This window comes from Diuraphis noxia, unplaced genomic scaffold (genome assembly GCF_037042655.1).
Source record: "Diuraphis noxia isolate RWA-SAM2 unplaced genomic scaffold, SU_Dnox_SAM2 contig0002, whole genome shotgun sequence".
NCBI lineage: Eukaryota > Metazoa > Arthropoda > Insecta > Hemiptera > Aphididae > Diuraphis > Diuraphis noxia.
This window is the reverse complement of record NW_028301712.1, coordinates 39669065-39684246: the sequence shown is the minus strand read 5'-3', so window position 1 is coordinate 39684246 and position 15182 is coordinate 39669065. Positions and strand designations below refer to the sequence as shown.

The 15182-nt window shown below is 25.6% G+C and overlaps 3 protein-coding genes across 4 annotated transcripts in view; 2 read left to right on the top strand and 1 right to left on the bottom strand.

Moving 5' to 3' along the window:
- The window catches only part of Dh31-R (Diuretic hormone 31 Receptor), a 171735-nt gene that overhangs the window by 7581 nt on the left and 148972 nt on the right, over nucleotides 1–15182 (bottom strand). The gene's annotated exons all lie outside the window — the stretch shown is intronic.
- Nucleotides 254–5869, top strand: LOC107172749 (uncharacterized). Its single transcript, XM_089220047.1, has 8 exons — nucleotides 254–425; nucleotides 1228–1465; nucleotides 1667–1804; nucleotides 1892–2250; nucleotides 2398–2449; nucleotides 3613–3755; nucleotides 3817–3948; nucleotides 4037–5869. The coding sequence occupies exons 1-8, from the start codon at nucleotides 405–407 to the stop codon at nucleotides 5867–5869; spliced, it is 2916 nt and encodes a 971-aa protein (XP_089076173.1). The 5' UTR covers nucleotides 254–404.
- On the top strand, nucleotides 2680–3346 carry LOC149058439 (uncharacterized). Its single transcript, XM_089220051.1, has 3 exons — nucleotides 2680–2933; nucleotides 3004–3178; nucleotides 3246–3346. The coding sequence occupies exons 1-3, from the start codon at nucleotides 2733–2735 to the stop codon at nucleotides 3344–3346; spliced, it is 477 nt and encodes a 158-aa protein (XP_089076177.1). The 5' UTR covers nucleotides 2680–2732.

Sequence of the window (15182 nt, the reverse complement as noted above, 5' to 3'; positions counted from 1 at the left end):
GGAATATTTCAGAAAAAATATAAGCCAATCTGATAATAGCCACGGGTAATTTTTGACGATTATATTTCTAAAAATATACATTGTTGTAGCAATAACAATAGTATATATATATATATATATATATATATATATATATATATATATATATGTCTATAATACGGCCAATCGGTGGATAGTGACCGCGTCGCTTATGATTTTATCGATAACAGGCATGCTGTGAATGCTGTGATAAATAATAATGAATCCGCGTGTGCCGTGTATTTTTATTATTAACGAGTGTGACAACGACATCGACATAACTCACTCATTCATCTTTTACGTTTGTGTCTTTGGATTACCGCGTTTTCCTCGTCATTATTTTTATTAATTATTTAAAAGCATATTTTACAAGCAGTTGGTTGGACATGAATATTCCTGATAAAAAGGTAAGTTTAAATAAATTTGTATTATGTTTTTGAATTCCTACAATGTATATTATTATAAAATTATCAATTAATAATTATCATACAAAAAAATCACTTAACTAAATTTTAATATTTTAATGATTAGGCAGGTACACCATTATGAAATGATGTAATTAAAAAATTACATTATTATATTATTATTATTTTTATAAAATAAAACTTTGTAAGTTGTAACCCGTTCTAATGAAAATTAATAGAAGGAATGCTCTCAAAGTAGTAAACAAATTTATGAGGTCCTCTGTCCCTCTGCCTCCCTAAATTTGAGCATTGTAAGTAGGTACCTATATATTGTTATTGGACCAAAAAATCTTGAATGTGCGAAATTTTCAAAAATGTTATTTTGGTATTAACTATACATTCCAAAAAAAAACCTATGATGTGTTAACAAATATGATTTTTATAAAAAATGTAATTTACTAGTAAATATATCATGTAAATACTAAATTATAAAATACCTTATGAAAAACTTTACTATAAAATTAGGATTTTGCACCACATATAAGATTTTTTTGTCCAACAATAGCTTCACAAATACTGTATCAGTAATACATATTCTATATTCTAGATGTGATAATTTAATGAGCTGGTTAAATCTTACTTTAAATAGTTTTTGATAGCAGTTACAATTAAGTAAAATTGATTATTGTTTTAATTCACTAATATACTCTTTATTTTGTTTTATTGAATTACCTACTGCACCTACCTATTATTTAAATAAAATACCAAAACATTATACCTGATCATTCTGATCTTGTCCTTTCAGATTCATTTGTTAAAAAAAAAATGGGTAGTCGTTATATTTTCTCCAAAAAAAGACTACAGTGTAGTCCCAATAAACTGGCTTGTTGAAACAGAAACCCAGAAATTGTCTACCTGTACAATAGGATATTGTTACTGGCCATCAATAAGGGTAACTAGCACAGACTTAAAAGCTGCTGTAGATCCAGATCAGTCTTGGTGTCAATATAAAATCCGTGTAGTTGGTGGCAACAAGACTTACAGTATGTAAAATTCAACTTCGAATACAATTTCCTTAATGAAACATTTTAATTGCATTTGATTCACTAAAATCGCAATTATAAATCCTTTTCCTTTGTATTTTATTTCAATCCAATCATAAAAATTTGTAATTTCAGTTTATAAATGTATAAGCTCTGATTTAGATTTTTTTTTTCATATTAACTTACCATATGGCTGTATAGGTAATTTCAATAAAGCCTGGCATGAGCGAATTGAAATAGAGTCAACTGACAATGAGAGTATTTTAAATGAACATCATCCATTTAAGAGAAACAAAAAAAATAAAACTGTGGATACTAGTGATAGTAGTGAAAATGAAGGTAAACATTTGATACTTCTATCAAATTACTAACATCAATTGTGTTTTTGAATAACTTATTTATTTTTCTGATTTACTCTTTTTTAAGATTCAACTGGTTATACTATTGTACCTTCTAGTAAACAAAATGAATTGCTGTTTAATACATCACATACTGAATATTCAACACATACTGATACAATTCAAACTCTATATACAAACACACAACAACAACCGTCTATATCAACTTCTACTGATGGCAAAAATTCCATTATTACCCAAGTTGATTCTTACACAAATGTACAGCCAAGTTCTTCTTTTTCGGCAACACCAACTTTTTCTGCAAACCAAGAAAAATCTTATACAGATCTTGAAGTTAGATCATTAACTTCACCAAACTCATCAAACGTCCAAGAATCAAGTATGATGGAACAGTTCACATTTGAACCGTTTTATACAGGATCACAGGTACCTAACATTCTATAAAAATCTAAACTTAATTCAAACAATTTACTTTTAAGATTTTGTATTCAATATTTCATCAGAATGTATAGAAGTGATAATAGGAGGTACCTGCTTAATTAAAATATTTATTAATTATTTTTTGTTTGACAGGTTAATCATTTGGAAGTTTTAAGTCAACCATTATCCCAAGTTTCTCCTGAAGGTAATACATCAATCCATTTATTTATTTTATGAAAAGTATTCAGTATATTATGCTATAGAATCTACTTTATAATTCACTCACATTTGACTTAACTTCATTACATTTCATATAAAGTATAGATAGATACTAAAAAACACTGATATTAGTTTATGATCTTTTTGGCATTAGCTTTAGATATTAAAATACTTTTTAATTTCATAAGATACATTACACTATAGTTATTACGGAAGGAAATACAAAATATTTACAAAATATTCATGAAGAGCTTATTGCAAATCGCTTGATGAATCAAAGGCTCTGGAATATGATGAATAGCTTAAAAGACGATATTAAAAAGTTAACTCAAGCTAATATACCAACATTGGGAATGTCAAATGAACTTGAGGATAAAGTATTGTTAGATAAATTTCCTTTTTCAAATAAAGAAGACATTTTGGAGTTTGAAAAACTATTGCAAATTGACAATAATGATAGAGAAAAATTGGTAAAATTCTAAAATCTAATTTTTTAACTTATTTTAAAATTATTAGTTTTTAATATGACTTGTTTGCTAGAAAATTATTCTTTGTTCAATTGGCGGTAATGATGGAAAATCACATTTAAGACGTATTTTGTCAAAAATATTCTCTAATAAACTGGCAATCAATTGTTCTTGGACAGGCAGGGCTTTTGATAAAGATCAGACTAAATTTAAAGTAAAAGACTTACAAATAATTTCAATTATCAAAGGTAAATTATAAATTAAATTTATTTGGAATAATTCGATACAATTTTAACTATTTCTATTCACTATTAGGTGTGATTAAAAATAAATATCAATTCTCTGACTCTGTATTTGAAATGGAGATCCAAAGCTGGTTTAGGACATCAAAAACTCGCTACGACAGGGAAAAGTAAATACCTACCTATATGTAATATTTAAATTTACAATAACCCAAACCAATTTAATTAATTTCAATTTTTTTTTCACAACTATTCAGAAAAATAGATTCTATTAATTTTTTTTTCATTAAAGAGGTATTAAGTAAAAATGTTATGTATTACATATAATATACATCATACTCGTATATGAAGTTTAGTTAACTTGAATGGACTAACCTACTCAATAATTTATGTTATTACTGATAAGTCTATCATCTCTAATTAACAATTACATTTTTTAGTGTTCCCAAAAATTCATAAACGAGTCAAAGATATTGGAACTATTTCTTCACGCCAGTTTCAAAGGCGTATAAGAAATAAAATACAACTACTAAATAATAATCTACCAATTGCTACAACTTTTAAAATTCAGTCATCAACCCAGGTTTGTTAAATAATATGATTGAGAAGATTCATTTTCACAACTTTTTATTCTATTGTTTTAGTCTAATCAAATCGCACCTTTAAAATCCCCTAATAAACAACTTCATTCAACCATTACAAAAAACTACAGTTATATAGAACCATGTGATTCCAATACAATGGAGAACTATACTAATGAATTTAATACTTCTATCGTAAGTATATATTTATATTTGTTGTTACATTATATATTGAAATATTTAGTTATAGTCAATAAGTATTTATACATTTATTTTTTTCTAGGAATATTCTACAGAGACACAGCCAATTGATGGCAGATTGAATGTTACTAATAGTAATAAGGATAAAAACCAAGATTTAGTTCAACAAATCCGTAATTGGGCAGTGCAGTTTAATGTATCACATGGTTGTGCTAACGAGATGTTAAATATTCTTAGGAACACAGGTCAAAAAGTTCCCAAGGATATCCGTACAATTCTACGTGAACATAAGGCAGTCAGACCAATTTCGGAAATTAAAAATGGTTCTTATCTTAATTTAGGTATTTGTAATATTGTTCAACCTCATTTATTAAAACAAATAAATAAAATAAGTAATGATATAGTAATAAAATTAAGTTTCAGTATTGATGGTCTTCCTTTAGGTAAAAATTCTAAATCACAATTTTGGCCCATTCTTATGTCATTCATAAATGTCCCCATTTTTAAAAAGAAGATTTTTCCAGTTGGTATTTTTCACAGTTTTAATAGTAAACCTGGTGATATAAATGAATATTTAGGACCATTTATTCATGAGCTAAATCATATTTTAACTTATGGTATTCAAATAAACGATAAACAAATTAATTTTGAAGTAGCTCACATTGTCGCTGATGCTCCAGCAAAAGCTTTTTTATTAAATGTCAAAAATCATAACGGTTATTTTGCCTGTACATCTTGTGAAGTCGAAGGAGAATATTTGGATAGAATTTGTTTTTTAGATTTATCTGCACCGTTAAGAACAGATAGTTCATTTAGGTTAAAATCAAATGCTGAATACCATAAAGATGGGCTTAGCCCATTAATAGATCTCCCTATTAATATAACAAATTGTGTAGTATTGGATTATATGCACTGTTTGTGCCAGGGTGTAATGAAAAGACTATTGGATTTCTGGGTTAAAGGGAAAAAACCAATGAGAATGTTGGAGGAAAAAAAACATTCTATTTCTTTAGCTTTATTCAATCTTAGAAAATCTGTACCAACAGAGTTCGCTCGTTTACCAAGAAGTCTTGATGATTTAGAATATTGGAAAGCCACAGAATTCCGTGAATTTTTACTTTACACTGGTATTATTGTCTTAAAATCAAATATAAAAAACGAACAATACAATCACTTTCTTATATTGTTTGTATCTATTAGAATACTGAGTTCGGATAAAATTTTCAGTACATACAGTGATTTGGCTTCAAAACTTTTAATAGAATTTGTTCAAAATTATTCATGCATTTATGGTTCAAAATTTGTCAGCTACAACATCCACAGCTTAATTCATTTATCTTTTTTTGTTAATTTACATGGGCCATTAGATAATTTTAGTGCTTTCAAGTATGAAAATTATCTTCAAACACTTAAAAAATCAATGAAATGCTGTAGATTTCCACTAGCTGAAATTCTAAATAAAATATTGGCATCTGAAGGCGAAGAGTTAAAAACTCCTTTAAATAACAATTCATTCATTATAGATTCTTTCAAAATAGATAAAAATCTTTCAAATTTTAGATTCACTTATTACAATAAGATTACTCTTAAATCAAATAACTATACCCTTTGCTGTGATAATATTAAAGATCAGTGTATTATTCTAGAAAACGAAGACATAGTAGTGATAAAAAAAATGTATAAATTAAATTCTAATGATGATAAAACAGTTAAACTATCTGTTGTTAAATTTTTAACTGTAAATAATTTGTTTTTACAACCTGTACAGAGTAGCCTCATAGGAGTTTATTCTGTTAAGACTGATCACATATCTAATGTTTATGACATAAATATAAATAATATTAGATTTAAGTGTTTTTTTGTCCAACTTTCAAATAATGAAGCGATTGTTATTTCACTTTGTCATACTGTTTAAGTTTAAAAAACAGTTATCTTAAAAAAAATGAATTTGAAAGATTTGTTTTTCCTATATTATACACTGAGTATAAAATATTAATTTATAAAATGTGTTAATAAAACCCATATAATAATATTTCTGTAAATGTGTATACATTTTTTTTTTTTTGTAATAAAAACTTATAAGACTAGTATGATTTGTATTTTATGTTTATTTTTATCTCCTTATTTTTTACCGTGTATTGACCATGGTTATTTACATTATAATATTATATAACTAATAGTAGTATAAACCTAACCTCAAGCGGTGGAGAGGGGGATGAGTAATTGATGCAATTATGTCTCCCCCGCCAAATTACATAGTTAAGGAAGAGGTATAGTATTATGCTTGAATGTTCCAAAAAACACTTGGATAAATATAACTGGAACATAAAATTGAAAACTATTAATTTGAAGTATGAATAAACATCCCAGGAATAGTTTTAGAAACATGTTACTGTAATGTTACCGAAAAACTATTCAGGTAATATAATCTATTTTATAGTTCTATGATGGTTTATTCGGTGTTTCAAATAACACGGCATATTGCCTTATTGGAATGGTTTTGGAACTCTAATGGAAGTTCCTTAGGAACGTTTCAAAGTTCCTTAGGAATATTAATTTTATATAATCGTAACGGTTTTTTGCACGGTGGGTAGTTTCACAAAAAACAGCACGTGTACAAATATACATCACAGACATCAAACCACTTTGTTATTTTACAAACTAACGTAATGAAGTCAAATAAGTTAAAATCGTATACCTATTATACATTATTAATCCAAACTGATAGTTTAAGAAATAAGGCAGAGGATATATGGTTTTTAATACTATAATACTACACCGATCTCTGATAGAAAACTCACAATATGAATAATCAAATAAGACGATGCCATCCATCATAATAACAGTGCACAGTTTTGTGTAAAAACACAAACACAAAACCAAAATATATTTATATAATTAAAATATTAGGTGTCGTATAATATGGTAGTATGAATATTTGGTGAAATTTCAGGTTTTCAAGACTTTTACATTTGAAAGTTACAAAAAAAAAAAAAAAATGTAATTGATTTTATAAAAGACTAGGTTTGTAAAAAAATCCCTGTTTTTAATCATTTTCTTTGCAGTATTCCTGATTATTTTTATAAGTAATGTGAATTTTTACTTTTTACTTCTCAAAGAATAAATAAGATAGAATTTTCTACCAATTACCCTCAAGTTAAAAATCAAATCATTTTACTGCCTTAAAAGGTAATGATAAACACACAAAAAAGTAAAAACACATTATGATATAACCAATGGCTAAGCAAAGATTCAAAAAAGGATTTAAGATGGTTCTTTAAATTATCTGAGTTATGACAATGAGTCAATGTAATCAAAATTTTTAAATTTGAAAAAGTAAATTATTTTAAGTTACCTAATAATAGATTATGTTTTGAATTAATTTTTACAGTGATAGTTTTTATCATTTGTCTACAACTAAGATTTTCTTTACATAGCTATTACAGTAATCGATGAAATCAAATTTATTATACTTAAGAAAATTAAATTATTCAAAATTATTAATTGATTATGTTTTTATTTATTTTTATAGAGATAGTTATTATCATTTATCTACTAATAAGATTATTGTATTAAAAGATTTAAATAAAAATAAAACGAAACAACTATCAATTTTTAGAGTATTACTTGTCTTGAATCTCTTTTACAAGTGAGAATGTACAATACTTATACTACAATATTGTAAAGACATAGTATCTAAGTCGAGATTATTGGCTTCATCAAGGATGCATAGTAAATAATGATATAGTATTTATTCAAAAAGCAATTATTGAAACTGGTCATTTTCAAGAGCGAACGATAATAATATTGGCTTCACAGAAATATTATCGACTCTAATAAGGGCTGAAAGTTGTATGCAAAGGTAATTTGGATCCAATGGACAAGGAAGTAATACTCTCAAAGTTCACTTAGATGGTTACAATTTAATAGTGTTTCTATTCAATTTTGATGCTTCTACTAAACTAACTTTATTATGAATACTATCAAATATTTCGGCAAATGTATTTATGGATGTAAGTGACACGGAGACGTAACAGAATACAAAATTAGAGAGCGCGTTCAAAGAAGAAAAATAGAAATTACGATGTTTTGAAATAAAACAATGTTTATCATTAGTCATTACATATCATATACCTATACCTATTACCTATAATATAATATAATATATAAATGTATTTAAACATATTTTTATAATTTTTAATATTGCGTACTTACTAATAATTAATAATTATTAAAGTCATGATAAACGAGGTTGACTGATTTATTGCTCCTATATCTTTTTTTTGGGAAGTTTTAAACAGATAAAATTCACTTCTTATTTATAATTAATATATATTAATTAATTATTAAAATATAATTTGTTTTACTTACATAGTACATTTTTATTTAAAATACATGATTTATATTAAGTTTTTTAAAAATTTTCAGAGCATATTTATTTTCTAAGAGGATACGAATAACATTAAAAGAAAGTTTTTGTAGTAAGTTTCAATCCTTTGTTATTAGTTTTAATTAATTCTAAAAATCTAGAAAAAGAGTTATAATAATAAATAATAATTAATGATTCTTATAAATTAAGAGATAGTAAATGATTGTCTTCTTAAAAAAACATTACTATGCCAATAAATTATGAAGTATTAAATAAATCATTTAAAAATTTTTTTAATGTTTTTACTAAAGTAAAAAAGTAAAAAAGCGGGTAAGTGGATGTCGCTCCGCTATACATTAGGTGGTGGGGTGGACTTCTGACTAGGGTAGGTTAGATTTGAATGCAATGATAGGTATCATTGTATATGAAAAACGATTCTGAACGGAGATGATTTGTCAGTTTAGGATATATTATATTTAAATATTGTCATATATGATATATTATATTTTGAAACAAATTTTATTTTTTAATTAGGACGCATTTTGCATAAGGCATGGTTAATCAATTTTTTCAAAAACATTGCATGTAGTTATCATAATTCATAATACCTTATATTAACATAGATATACGAATACCTGGTTTGAGGATAAATCGTTATCATTACGCGATTTCAAAAAAATTTAAAACTCAAACGCTCAAAACATTTTTCCTATAATGACGCTTCAAATTTCCTTTATAGCTGTTTGAAGAAAAACTTAGTGTTGTATTTTTAATTCTTAGTTATAAACACAAAAAATTTTATGATTTTTCAACTTCAAAATTACTCTTGCAAATTTTCGCATTTTCGACAGATTTCGTAAAAATTTGAACTATAAACGCTTATAAAAAAAAATTGTGACTAACGATTTTTGAATTTTTTTAGCTACAATAAGAACAACTCATAAGGAATCTTGTATTAAATTTTTTTTGTTATCCAACATTTTTTTACCGACACTACAAAAAAAAATTCTCAAAAAAGTCGACAATTTCAGTGGTCTATAAATAAGTCAACAAAATTTTAAAAATTAATCTGTATATAGATATCACTAATATAAACATTTGGGGAAAATTTCAAGTATTTACAGTGATTAGTTTTTGAATTACAACCATATAAAAAAATTCGATTTGGTCGAAAACTGGTTTTGCGTAAAAATTCCCGTTTTTCTGTCATTTTTTTTTTTTGTTTTTCTCGATTTTTTTGAAAACTGTTGAAAAATGTTAACTTTTGACCTCTAAATGCACCAAGGATCTTCACTTTTACATCGGAAACCATCCCCCAAAGTTTGAAATTGAAGCATTATTTCGACTAGTTATGCTGTACACAGACACAAAAAAAAAAAAAAACACACACACATCATTGTAAAATCAATACGTCATTCATCACTTCGTTCAGAATCTAAAAAAAAGAAACACAATTAAACATAACTGTCATCATTGCCAATGTTTTTAGTTAGCCAAAGTTGTAAATTCCGTCCGACATATATCACACTTTCAGAAAATTGTTTATAAAAACTATTGGTTTTTATTTCATTTATTTGAAATATTTTTAACTTTCCATCGCTTAATATAATGCTTCAATTCCATTAAATATTATGAAATACATATTCTGAGTCTGACTGAATTATTTATTCTTCTAAATATCCTACTATAAACTAATAAATTATTATGATAGATAAAAAAAACTAATTAAAATACTCAGCGCCGTGCTAAGCGAGGATGAAGCAAATGCGATAAATGGTGCAAGTATATTAGGAAAAAAAGAGGCTCTAAAAAACAGTGAGTGATTGTGGAGATTTAAATACAATTAAATAAATATGTTGGAAAATATTATCGATAGCCAATTTCAAATAACGTAGAATTTTACAGTCTTAACTTCTATTATTGTGTTTTTATCTATATTAAACCGCAAAAGATTGGTATTTATTTCTAGTTATCACATGTTTTGCACATTATAAGAATTTATTTTAAATCTATTAAAAAATAGAATATGCTTCCTAGGAGTCATTAAAATACTGAAATGGATGCTTAAATATTATAAATTGTTATTGAATTTAAATGGTATTTTATTTAAATTGTTTGTTTATATATACATAATGTATATTAAAACACACACATACCAGTTTTAAATGGCAGCTAATTTTTGAAAGGTAGGTACATAATTTTAACATTTTGTGCGTGTCTGGCACCATATTGTGAACATAAAAACTGCATAGGTAGGTACATAAGTGCATCACAGCTCAAACTTAATTTTAAAATTTAGCTACGGTTAATTAAAAGTACTGTCAAGAAACATTGATACTTATTACTTATTTCTAGACTCCTTTGAGTCTATTACTTATTACTTATTACTTATTATTAGTTAAATAAGAATAGATTTGTTTCGTGGCTATAATATATTAATTATTGTATTTTGGATTCCATTTTTTTAAATAATATTTAATGTAATACTTATTTGACATTGTATTATTTTATTGTTATTATTATTATTATTATTAGGTCATTTTTTCTTGCAGTCTACGCAATATCATATATTTTTAATAAGTATAAAAAATAAAGTGTGATATGCTTCATAAATTTTTTCACGGCTTGTAACATTTTTCTATACATTTGTAGGTTTTCAGTTTTACTTATTCGAAATTCTTATTTTTTAGCTTCCACAGAGCTGTCAATTTATTTCACTTTAAGTCTAACAAGTAGCATTCGACCTCTAGTGTATTTTTGTTTTGGTATAAAGTCATCGATTTCAATTTATTCTATGACATCTGCCGTTTACCTATAGTTTATTTCCAAATAGATAACTGAATGCATATCACAGTTAAAGTCAAAACCAGGTCAATCATAATATTTGTAGAACACCAAGTAATAAAAAAATATATAAATTGAATGATCTATATACTTTATAAATTGTAGTCTATAATAGTTAAATCGATTTAACTATTCAGTTTTAAATTATTTCATATATAGGTACACAACTAAATTCATGATTCAAAAAAAAAAAATTTATATACCTTTTATAATACATATACTTTGAATTCTTAGAAAATGCAATATTTTAAATTATATTTGATATCATTTATAAGTGCGCATACCTATTTATATTTTTATAACGGCATACTTTATTAGTTATCATAAATTATGTGTGTATTACAGGTAAGTAGTAAAAATGAATAGATATAGTTTGATAAAAACTATATAAAAATTGCCTTTTAAAAGATTTTTTTTAAAGTGATTAATATCTTATTTTATAGTATTGATGTGTGTGAATTTTTTCGTACTTCAACATAAGAGTAGGAAAACGCTTAAAATTTCAAAATTTCAAAATATTTTGAATTTATTCACATATGGTACGTTGGTATTGATTTATGAGTTAATGGTAACAATATATTATTTAAATAATTGATCAAATAATGTATGTAATGTTTTCGGTAGAATTAAAATGATATTACTGATAGGTAGAAAAAATTTATTATAATATTAGAAATATAGTGACTGAAAGATATATCAGTTCAGAATCTTTTTTTTTTTGCTATACAATAATTTATAACTAAATTTAAGTTTAAAATATCTATTAAGGTGATTTAACTAATGTGAGGTCATCCTAAATGAACGTCATTACAAAATGACTATCTCGGGTTTTATATGCTTGGTTCTAGTATTTTGAATGTAATAATTTCCGTTAAAAAAAAAAAAACACGTTAAAAAGAAGGAAGACAAAAGTACTGAACACGCTTTTATAATTGATTTTAAGTTTATACAAACGATTGTGTCAACAGTTTCTCAATGAAATATTTTATATTTTTATAGTATTTGTATATAGAATAGATTCCTCCACTATATGGATGATAAAGTACAAAAGTTAGTTTTGACCAAGACATCCAAATAACTACTTTTTGCTCTTCACTGATATTTCTTAGAAACGTAATTACTAGTGAAATTGGAATCGTGAGATGGTTTCGGTTAAAGTTTTGTTATATACGATGTGTTTTCTGGAATTGTATAATTTAAGCTATTAATCAACCTAAAGCTGACATTTATTCAATGGTTTCAATTATAGTAGGAAAAATAATTTTGGGAGGTCAGGAGACAATAATACGTTCTATTTTTTCGTTCAAGTACTTTGTTGAAATGCATTAAAATTATTTTTAATTGATATCTAAAAACGTGTTGTACCCAAACACCTCATACTAACAACTATCATAGTTGTCCGTCCATCACGTTTATGTTCAGTATTATTGGCCTCAAATAATGTATTATCTACCCAGTTAATCAATTGTGTTTGTTCAGCTTTAAAAGCTTTGGATATAACATGTTTATTTACTGATGACCGTGTCTGTTATTAGCCATTATTTATGAGCACTCGCTAGTCACAACAATATATAATTATACTAGATAATCAGACAATCGCAGTATCGCAATATACAAATCCAAAACAACTAATTAATTACCTCCATAAAAATGGGATTTAAATGTTTTTACATATATAGCATATTATAGTTGAAGATGAAATACTAATTATTCACCCTTTCAAAAAGATAAACCAAATTGATGAATTAATATTGCAAAAAAATCAGTTAATCATATTAAATAGGTAAAATATTTATAATTGAATTAAACAAAACGACTCCAAGCTCAGCTCGAAAAAAACCTTCAATTGCTGTTATTTTATTCCACATTTACCATTAAAAGTTAAATAATATTATGTTTTATGTTATGATTAAGTGGAAACATTTTGCAGAGTTTGTAGTGCCCATATACTCACATATAAACAAAAATGTTTAGAATAAACACAAATATTTAAAATAAATAAATTATGTTCAAACACACACATTATGTAAAAATGATTCTGACTAGCTTGAAAAACACACAATGAAATCAATGTAACGGGAATATTAAATTATGTTACACAGTTCAGCAAACAATGATAACTTTAAAAACAATTAACAGTACACGTATATTAAAATACCAGAATAGACTGATTGCAATACAAAGACAATTTACTTTTTATATATTACTAGAATAATGTGCTTAAGGTTTAAGCCTTAATTTCTAGCACGGTGTGACTTGTAAGTATTATTTGATGAACTCATATTTGGCATATTATGTATGAATATATGAATCTATTTTACGACTTACATACCTAGATATATAGTACATCATCAATCATCAAGTTCTAAATCAGCGATTACTGTCAGCGGAGTCAGCTTTTGACTGTTAGAAGCAATTATAACTCATCAATATAATTTTAAATTAAATGTTGTTAAATAGTTATTATCTGTAATTTAACACATGTAATACCTTGAAAACATTTATAATTTCAATTTTTTTTTAAATTCTTATCAAATATAGGTTTTAGACAATGGGTATATACATATCTAAAAATATACAGTCTAATTATGTATAAAATTGTGAACTAAAAACGACAAAGTCTATTTGGTTTAGTGGTATGAAAACTTAAAAAAATTAACACATCACCAAAAAAATTTATCTTCAAATTATCTATGTGTATGAATAACTGCAGCTGTTACCATCATAATAAAAGTATAATATCATCTTCGATACCATAACAATGAATACAACATACAGATTTCAAATATTTAATATAAATAGTGGTACCTAAAAGAAGTAAAGATTTCTGGAGCACTATCGTTTTAGTATAATCAGAGAACCAAAGTGGGTGTAATGAAAAATAGAAACTATATTATATAAATTCCAAGTAAGACATAAAAAAAACATCAAAGTCCAATGACAGAAAACAAAGCTTGTCTATTAAATGAAAATACAAATGTGACAAATATAGCGTGGAGAAATATGAACACGAAATGCCACTAAATAAAAATAACTTTGCATAGATGAGAAATAAAAATCTGAAGGAACGAGAAATTAAATCGAGACATCAATATACACTTATAAGAAAATATAGTATCACGCTTGACTTACACTACTGCTTCTTAAAAAATAAATATAAATTTAAAATATATATATCATTTAAAATATCAATTTAAATAATAGGAAATATTCACGATAACAAATAAAATGTGACAGCAGAAAAATACGTAATCTAAATGACTGTTGTAAAATATATTCAGAATATTCATAAAACACAAATCGTTAAATTATTAGTTCAATAAATTTACTGAAAACCACAATATGCTATAAATCTAAAATATTTGCCAAAATATCATAACACACAAGATACACATTATTATTAGTAAAAGTATCTCCATAGTATATACCTAAGTATGGTTTCTAAAAAAAAAAAGATCGTACATTTTATAGAAATATGGTGACGTGATAGCGATGACCCGAAGTAAATTTAAGATATGAAATCTTCGCCAGTAATCTGAACACGGTCTTATCGACCAAAAAATTCCTTATAAATTTATAACCACCAAAAACACACAGCAGTCTTAAATAATCTTCATGAGAGATTTTAGTACTTGATGTCTACAAGAAAATCCATTTTTACATAAAATAAAAACAAATAGGTATACATAGAGAGTTACAACTACTGATTATTTCCATCCAAAAAATAATATTTTGTATCCGTCATTTCGCTCAATATTTTTGTTGCGTAGTGTTAAACGATAAATATTGTAATATATCCCACAAAATACACACATGGAATTTAAAAATAAACATTTTTTTTTTTATTATTATTAGAAAAGCGAATATTTACAATCTGTATTCGCAGAAAAAAAATACAATAAGACATAAGACAAGTGCTAAGTATAACATTAATACAAGGCTTGATGACATGATTGAAGAGAGCGTCCAGTAACACTACTTCAGAATGAATTTTTTTTTTTTTTTGTTTAATTTA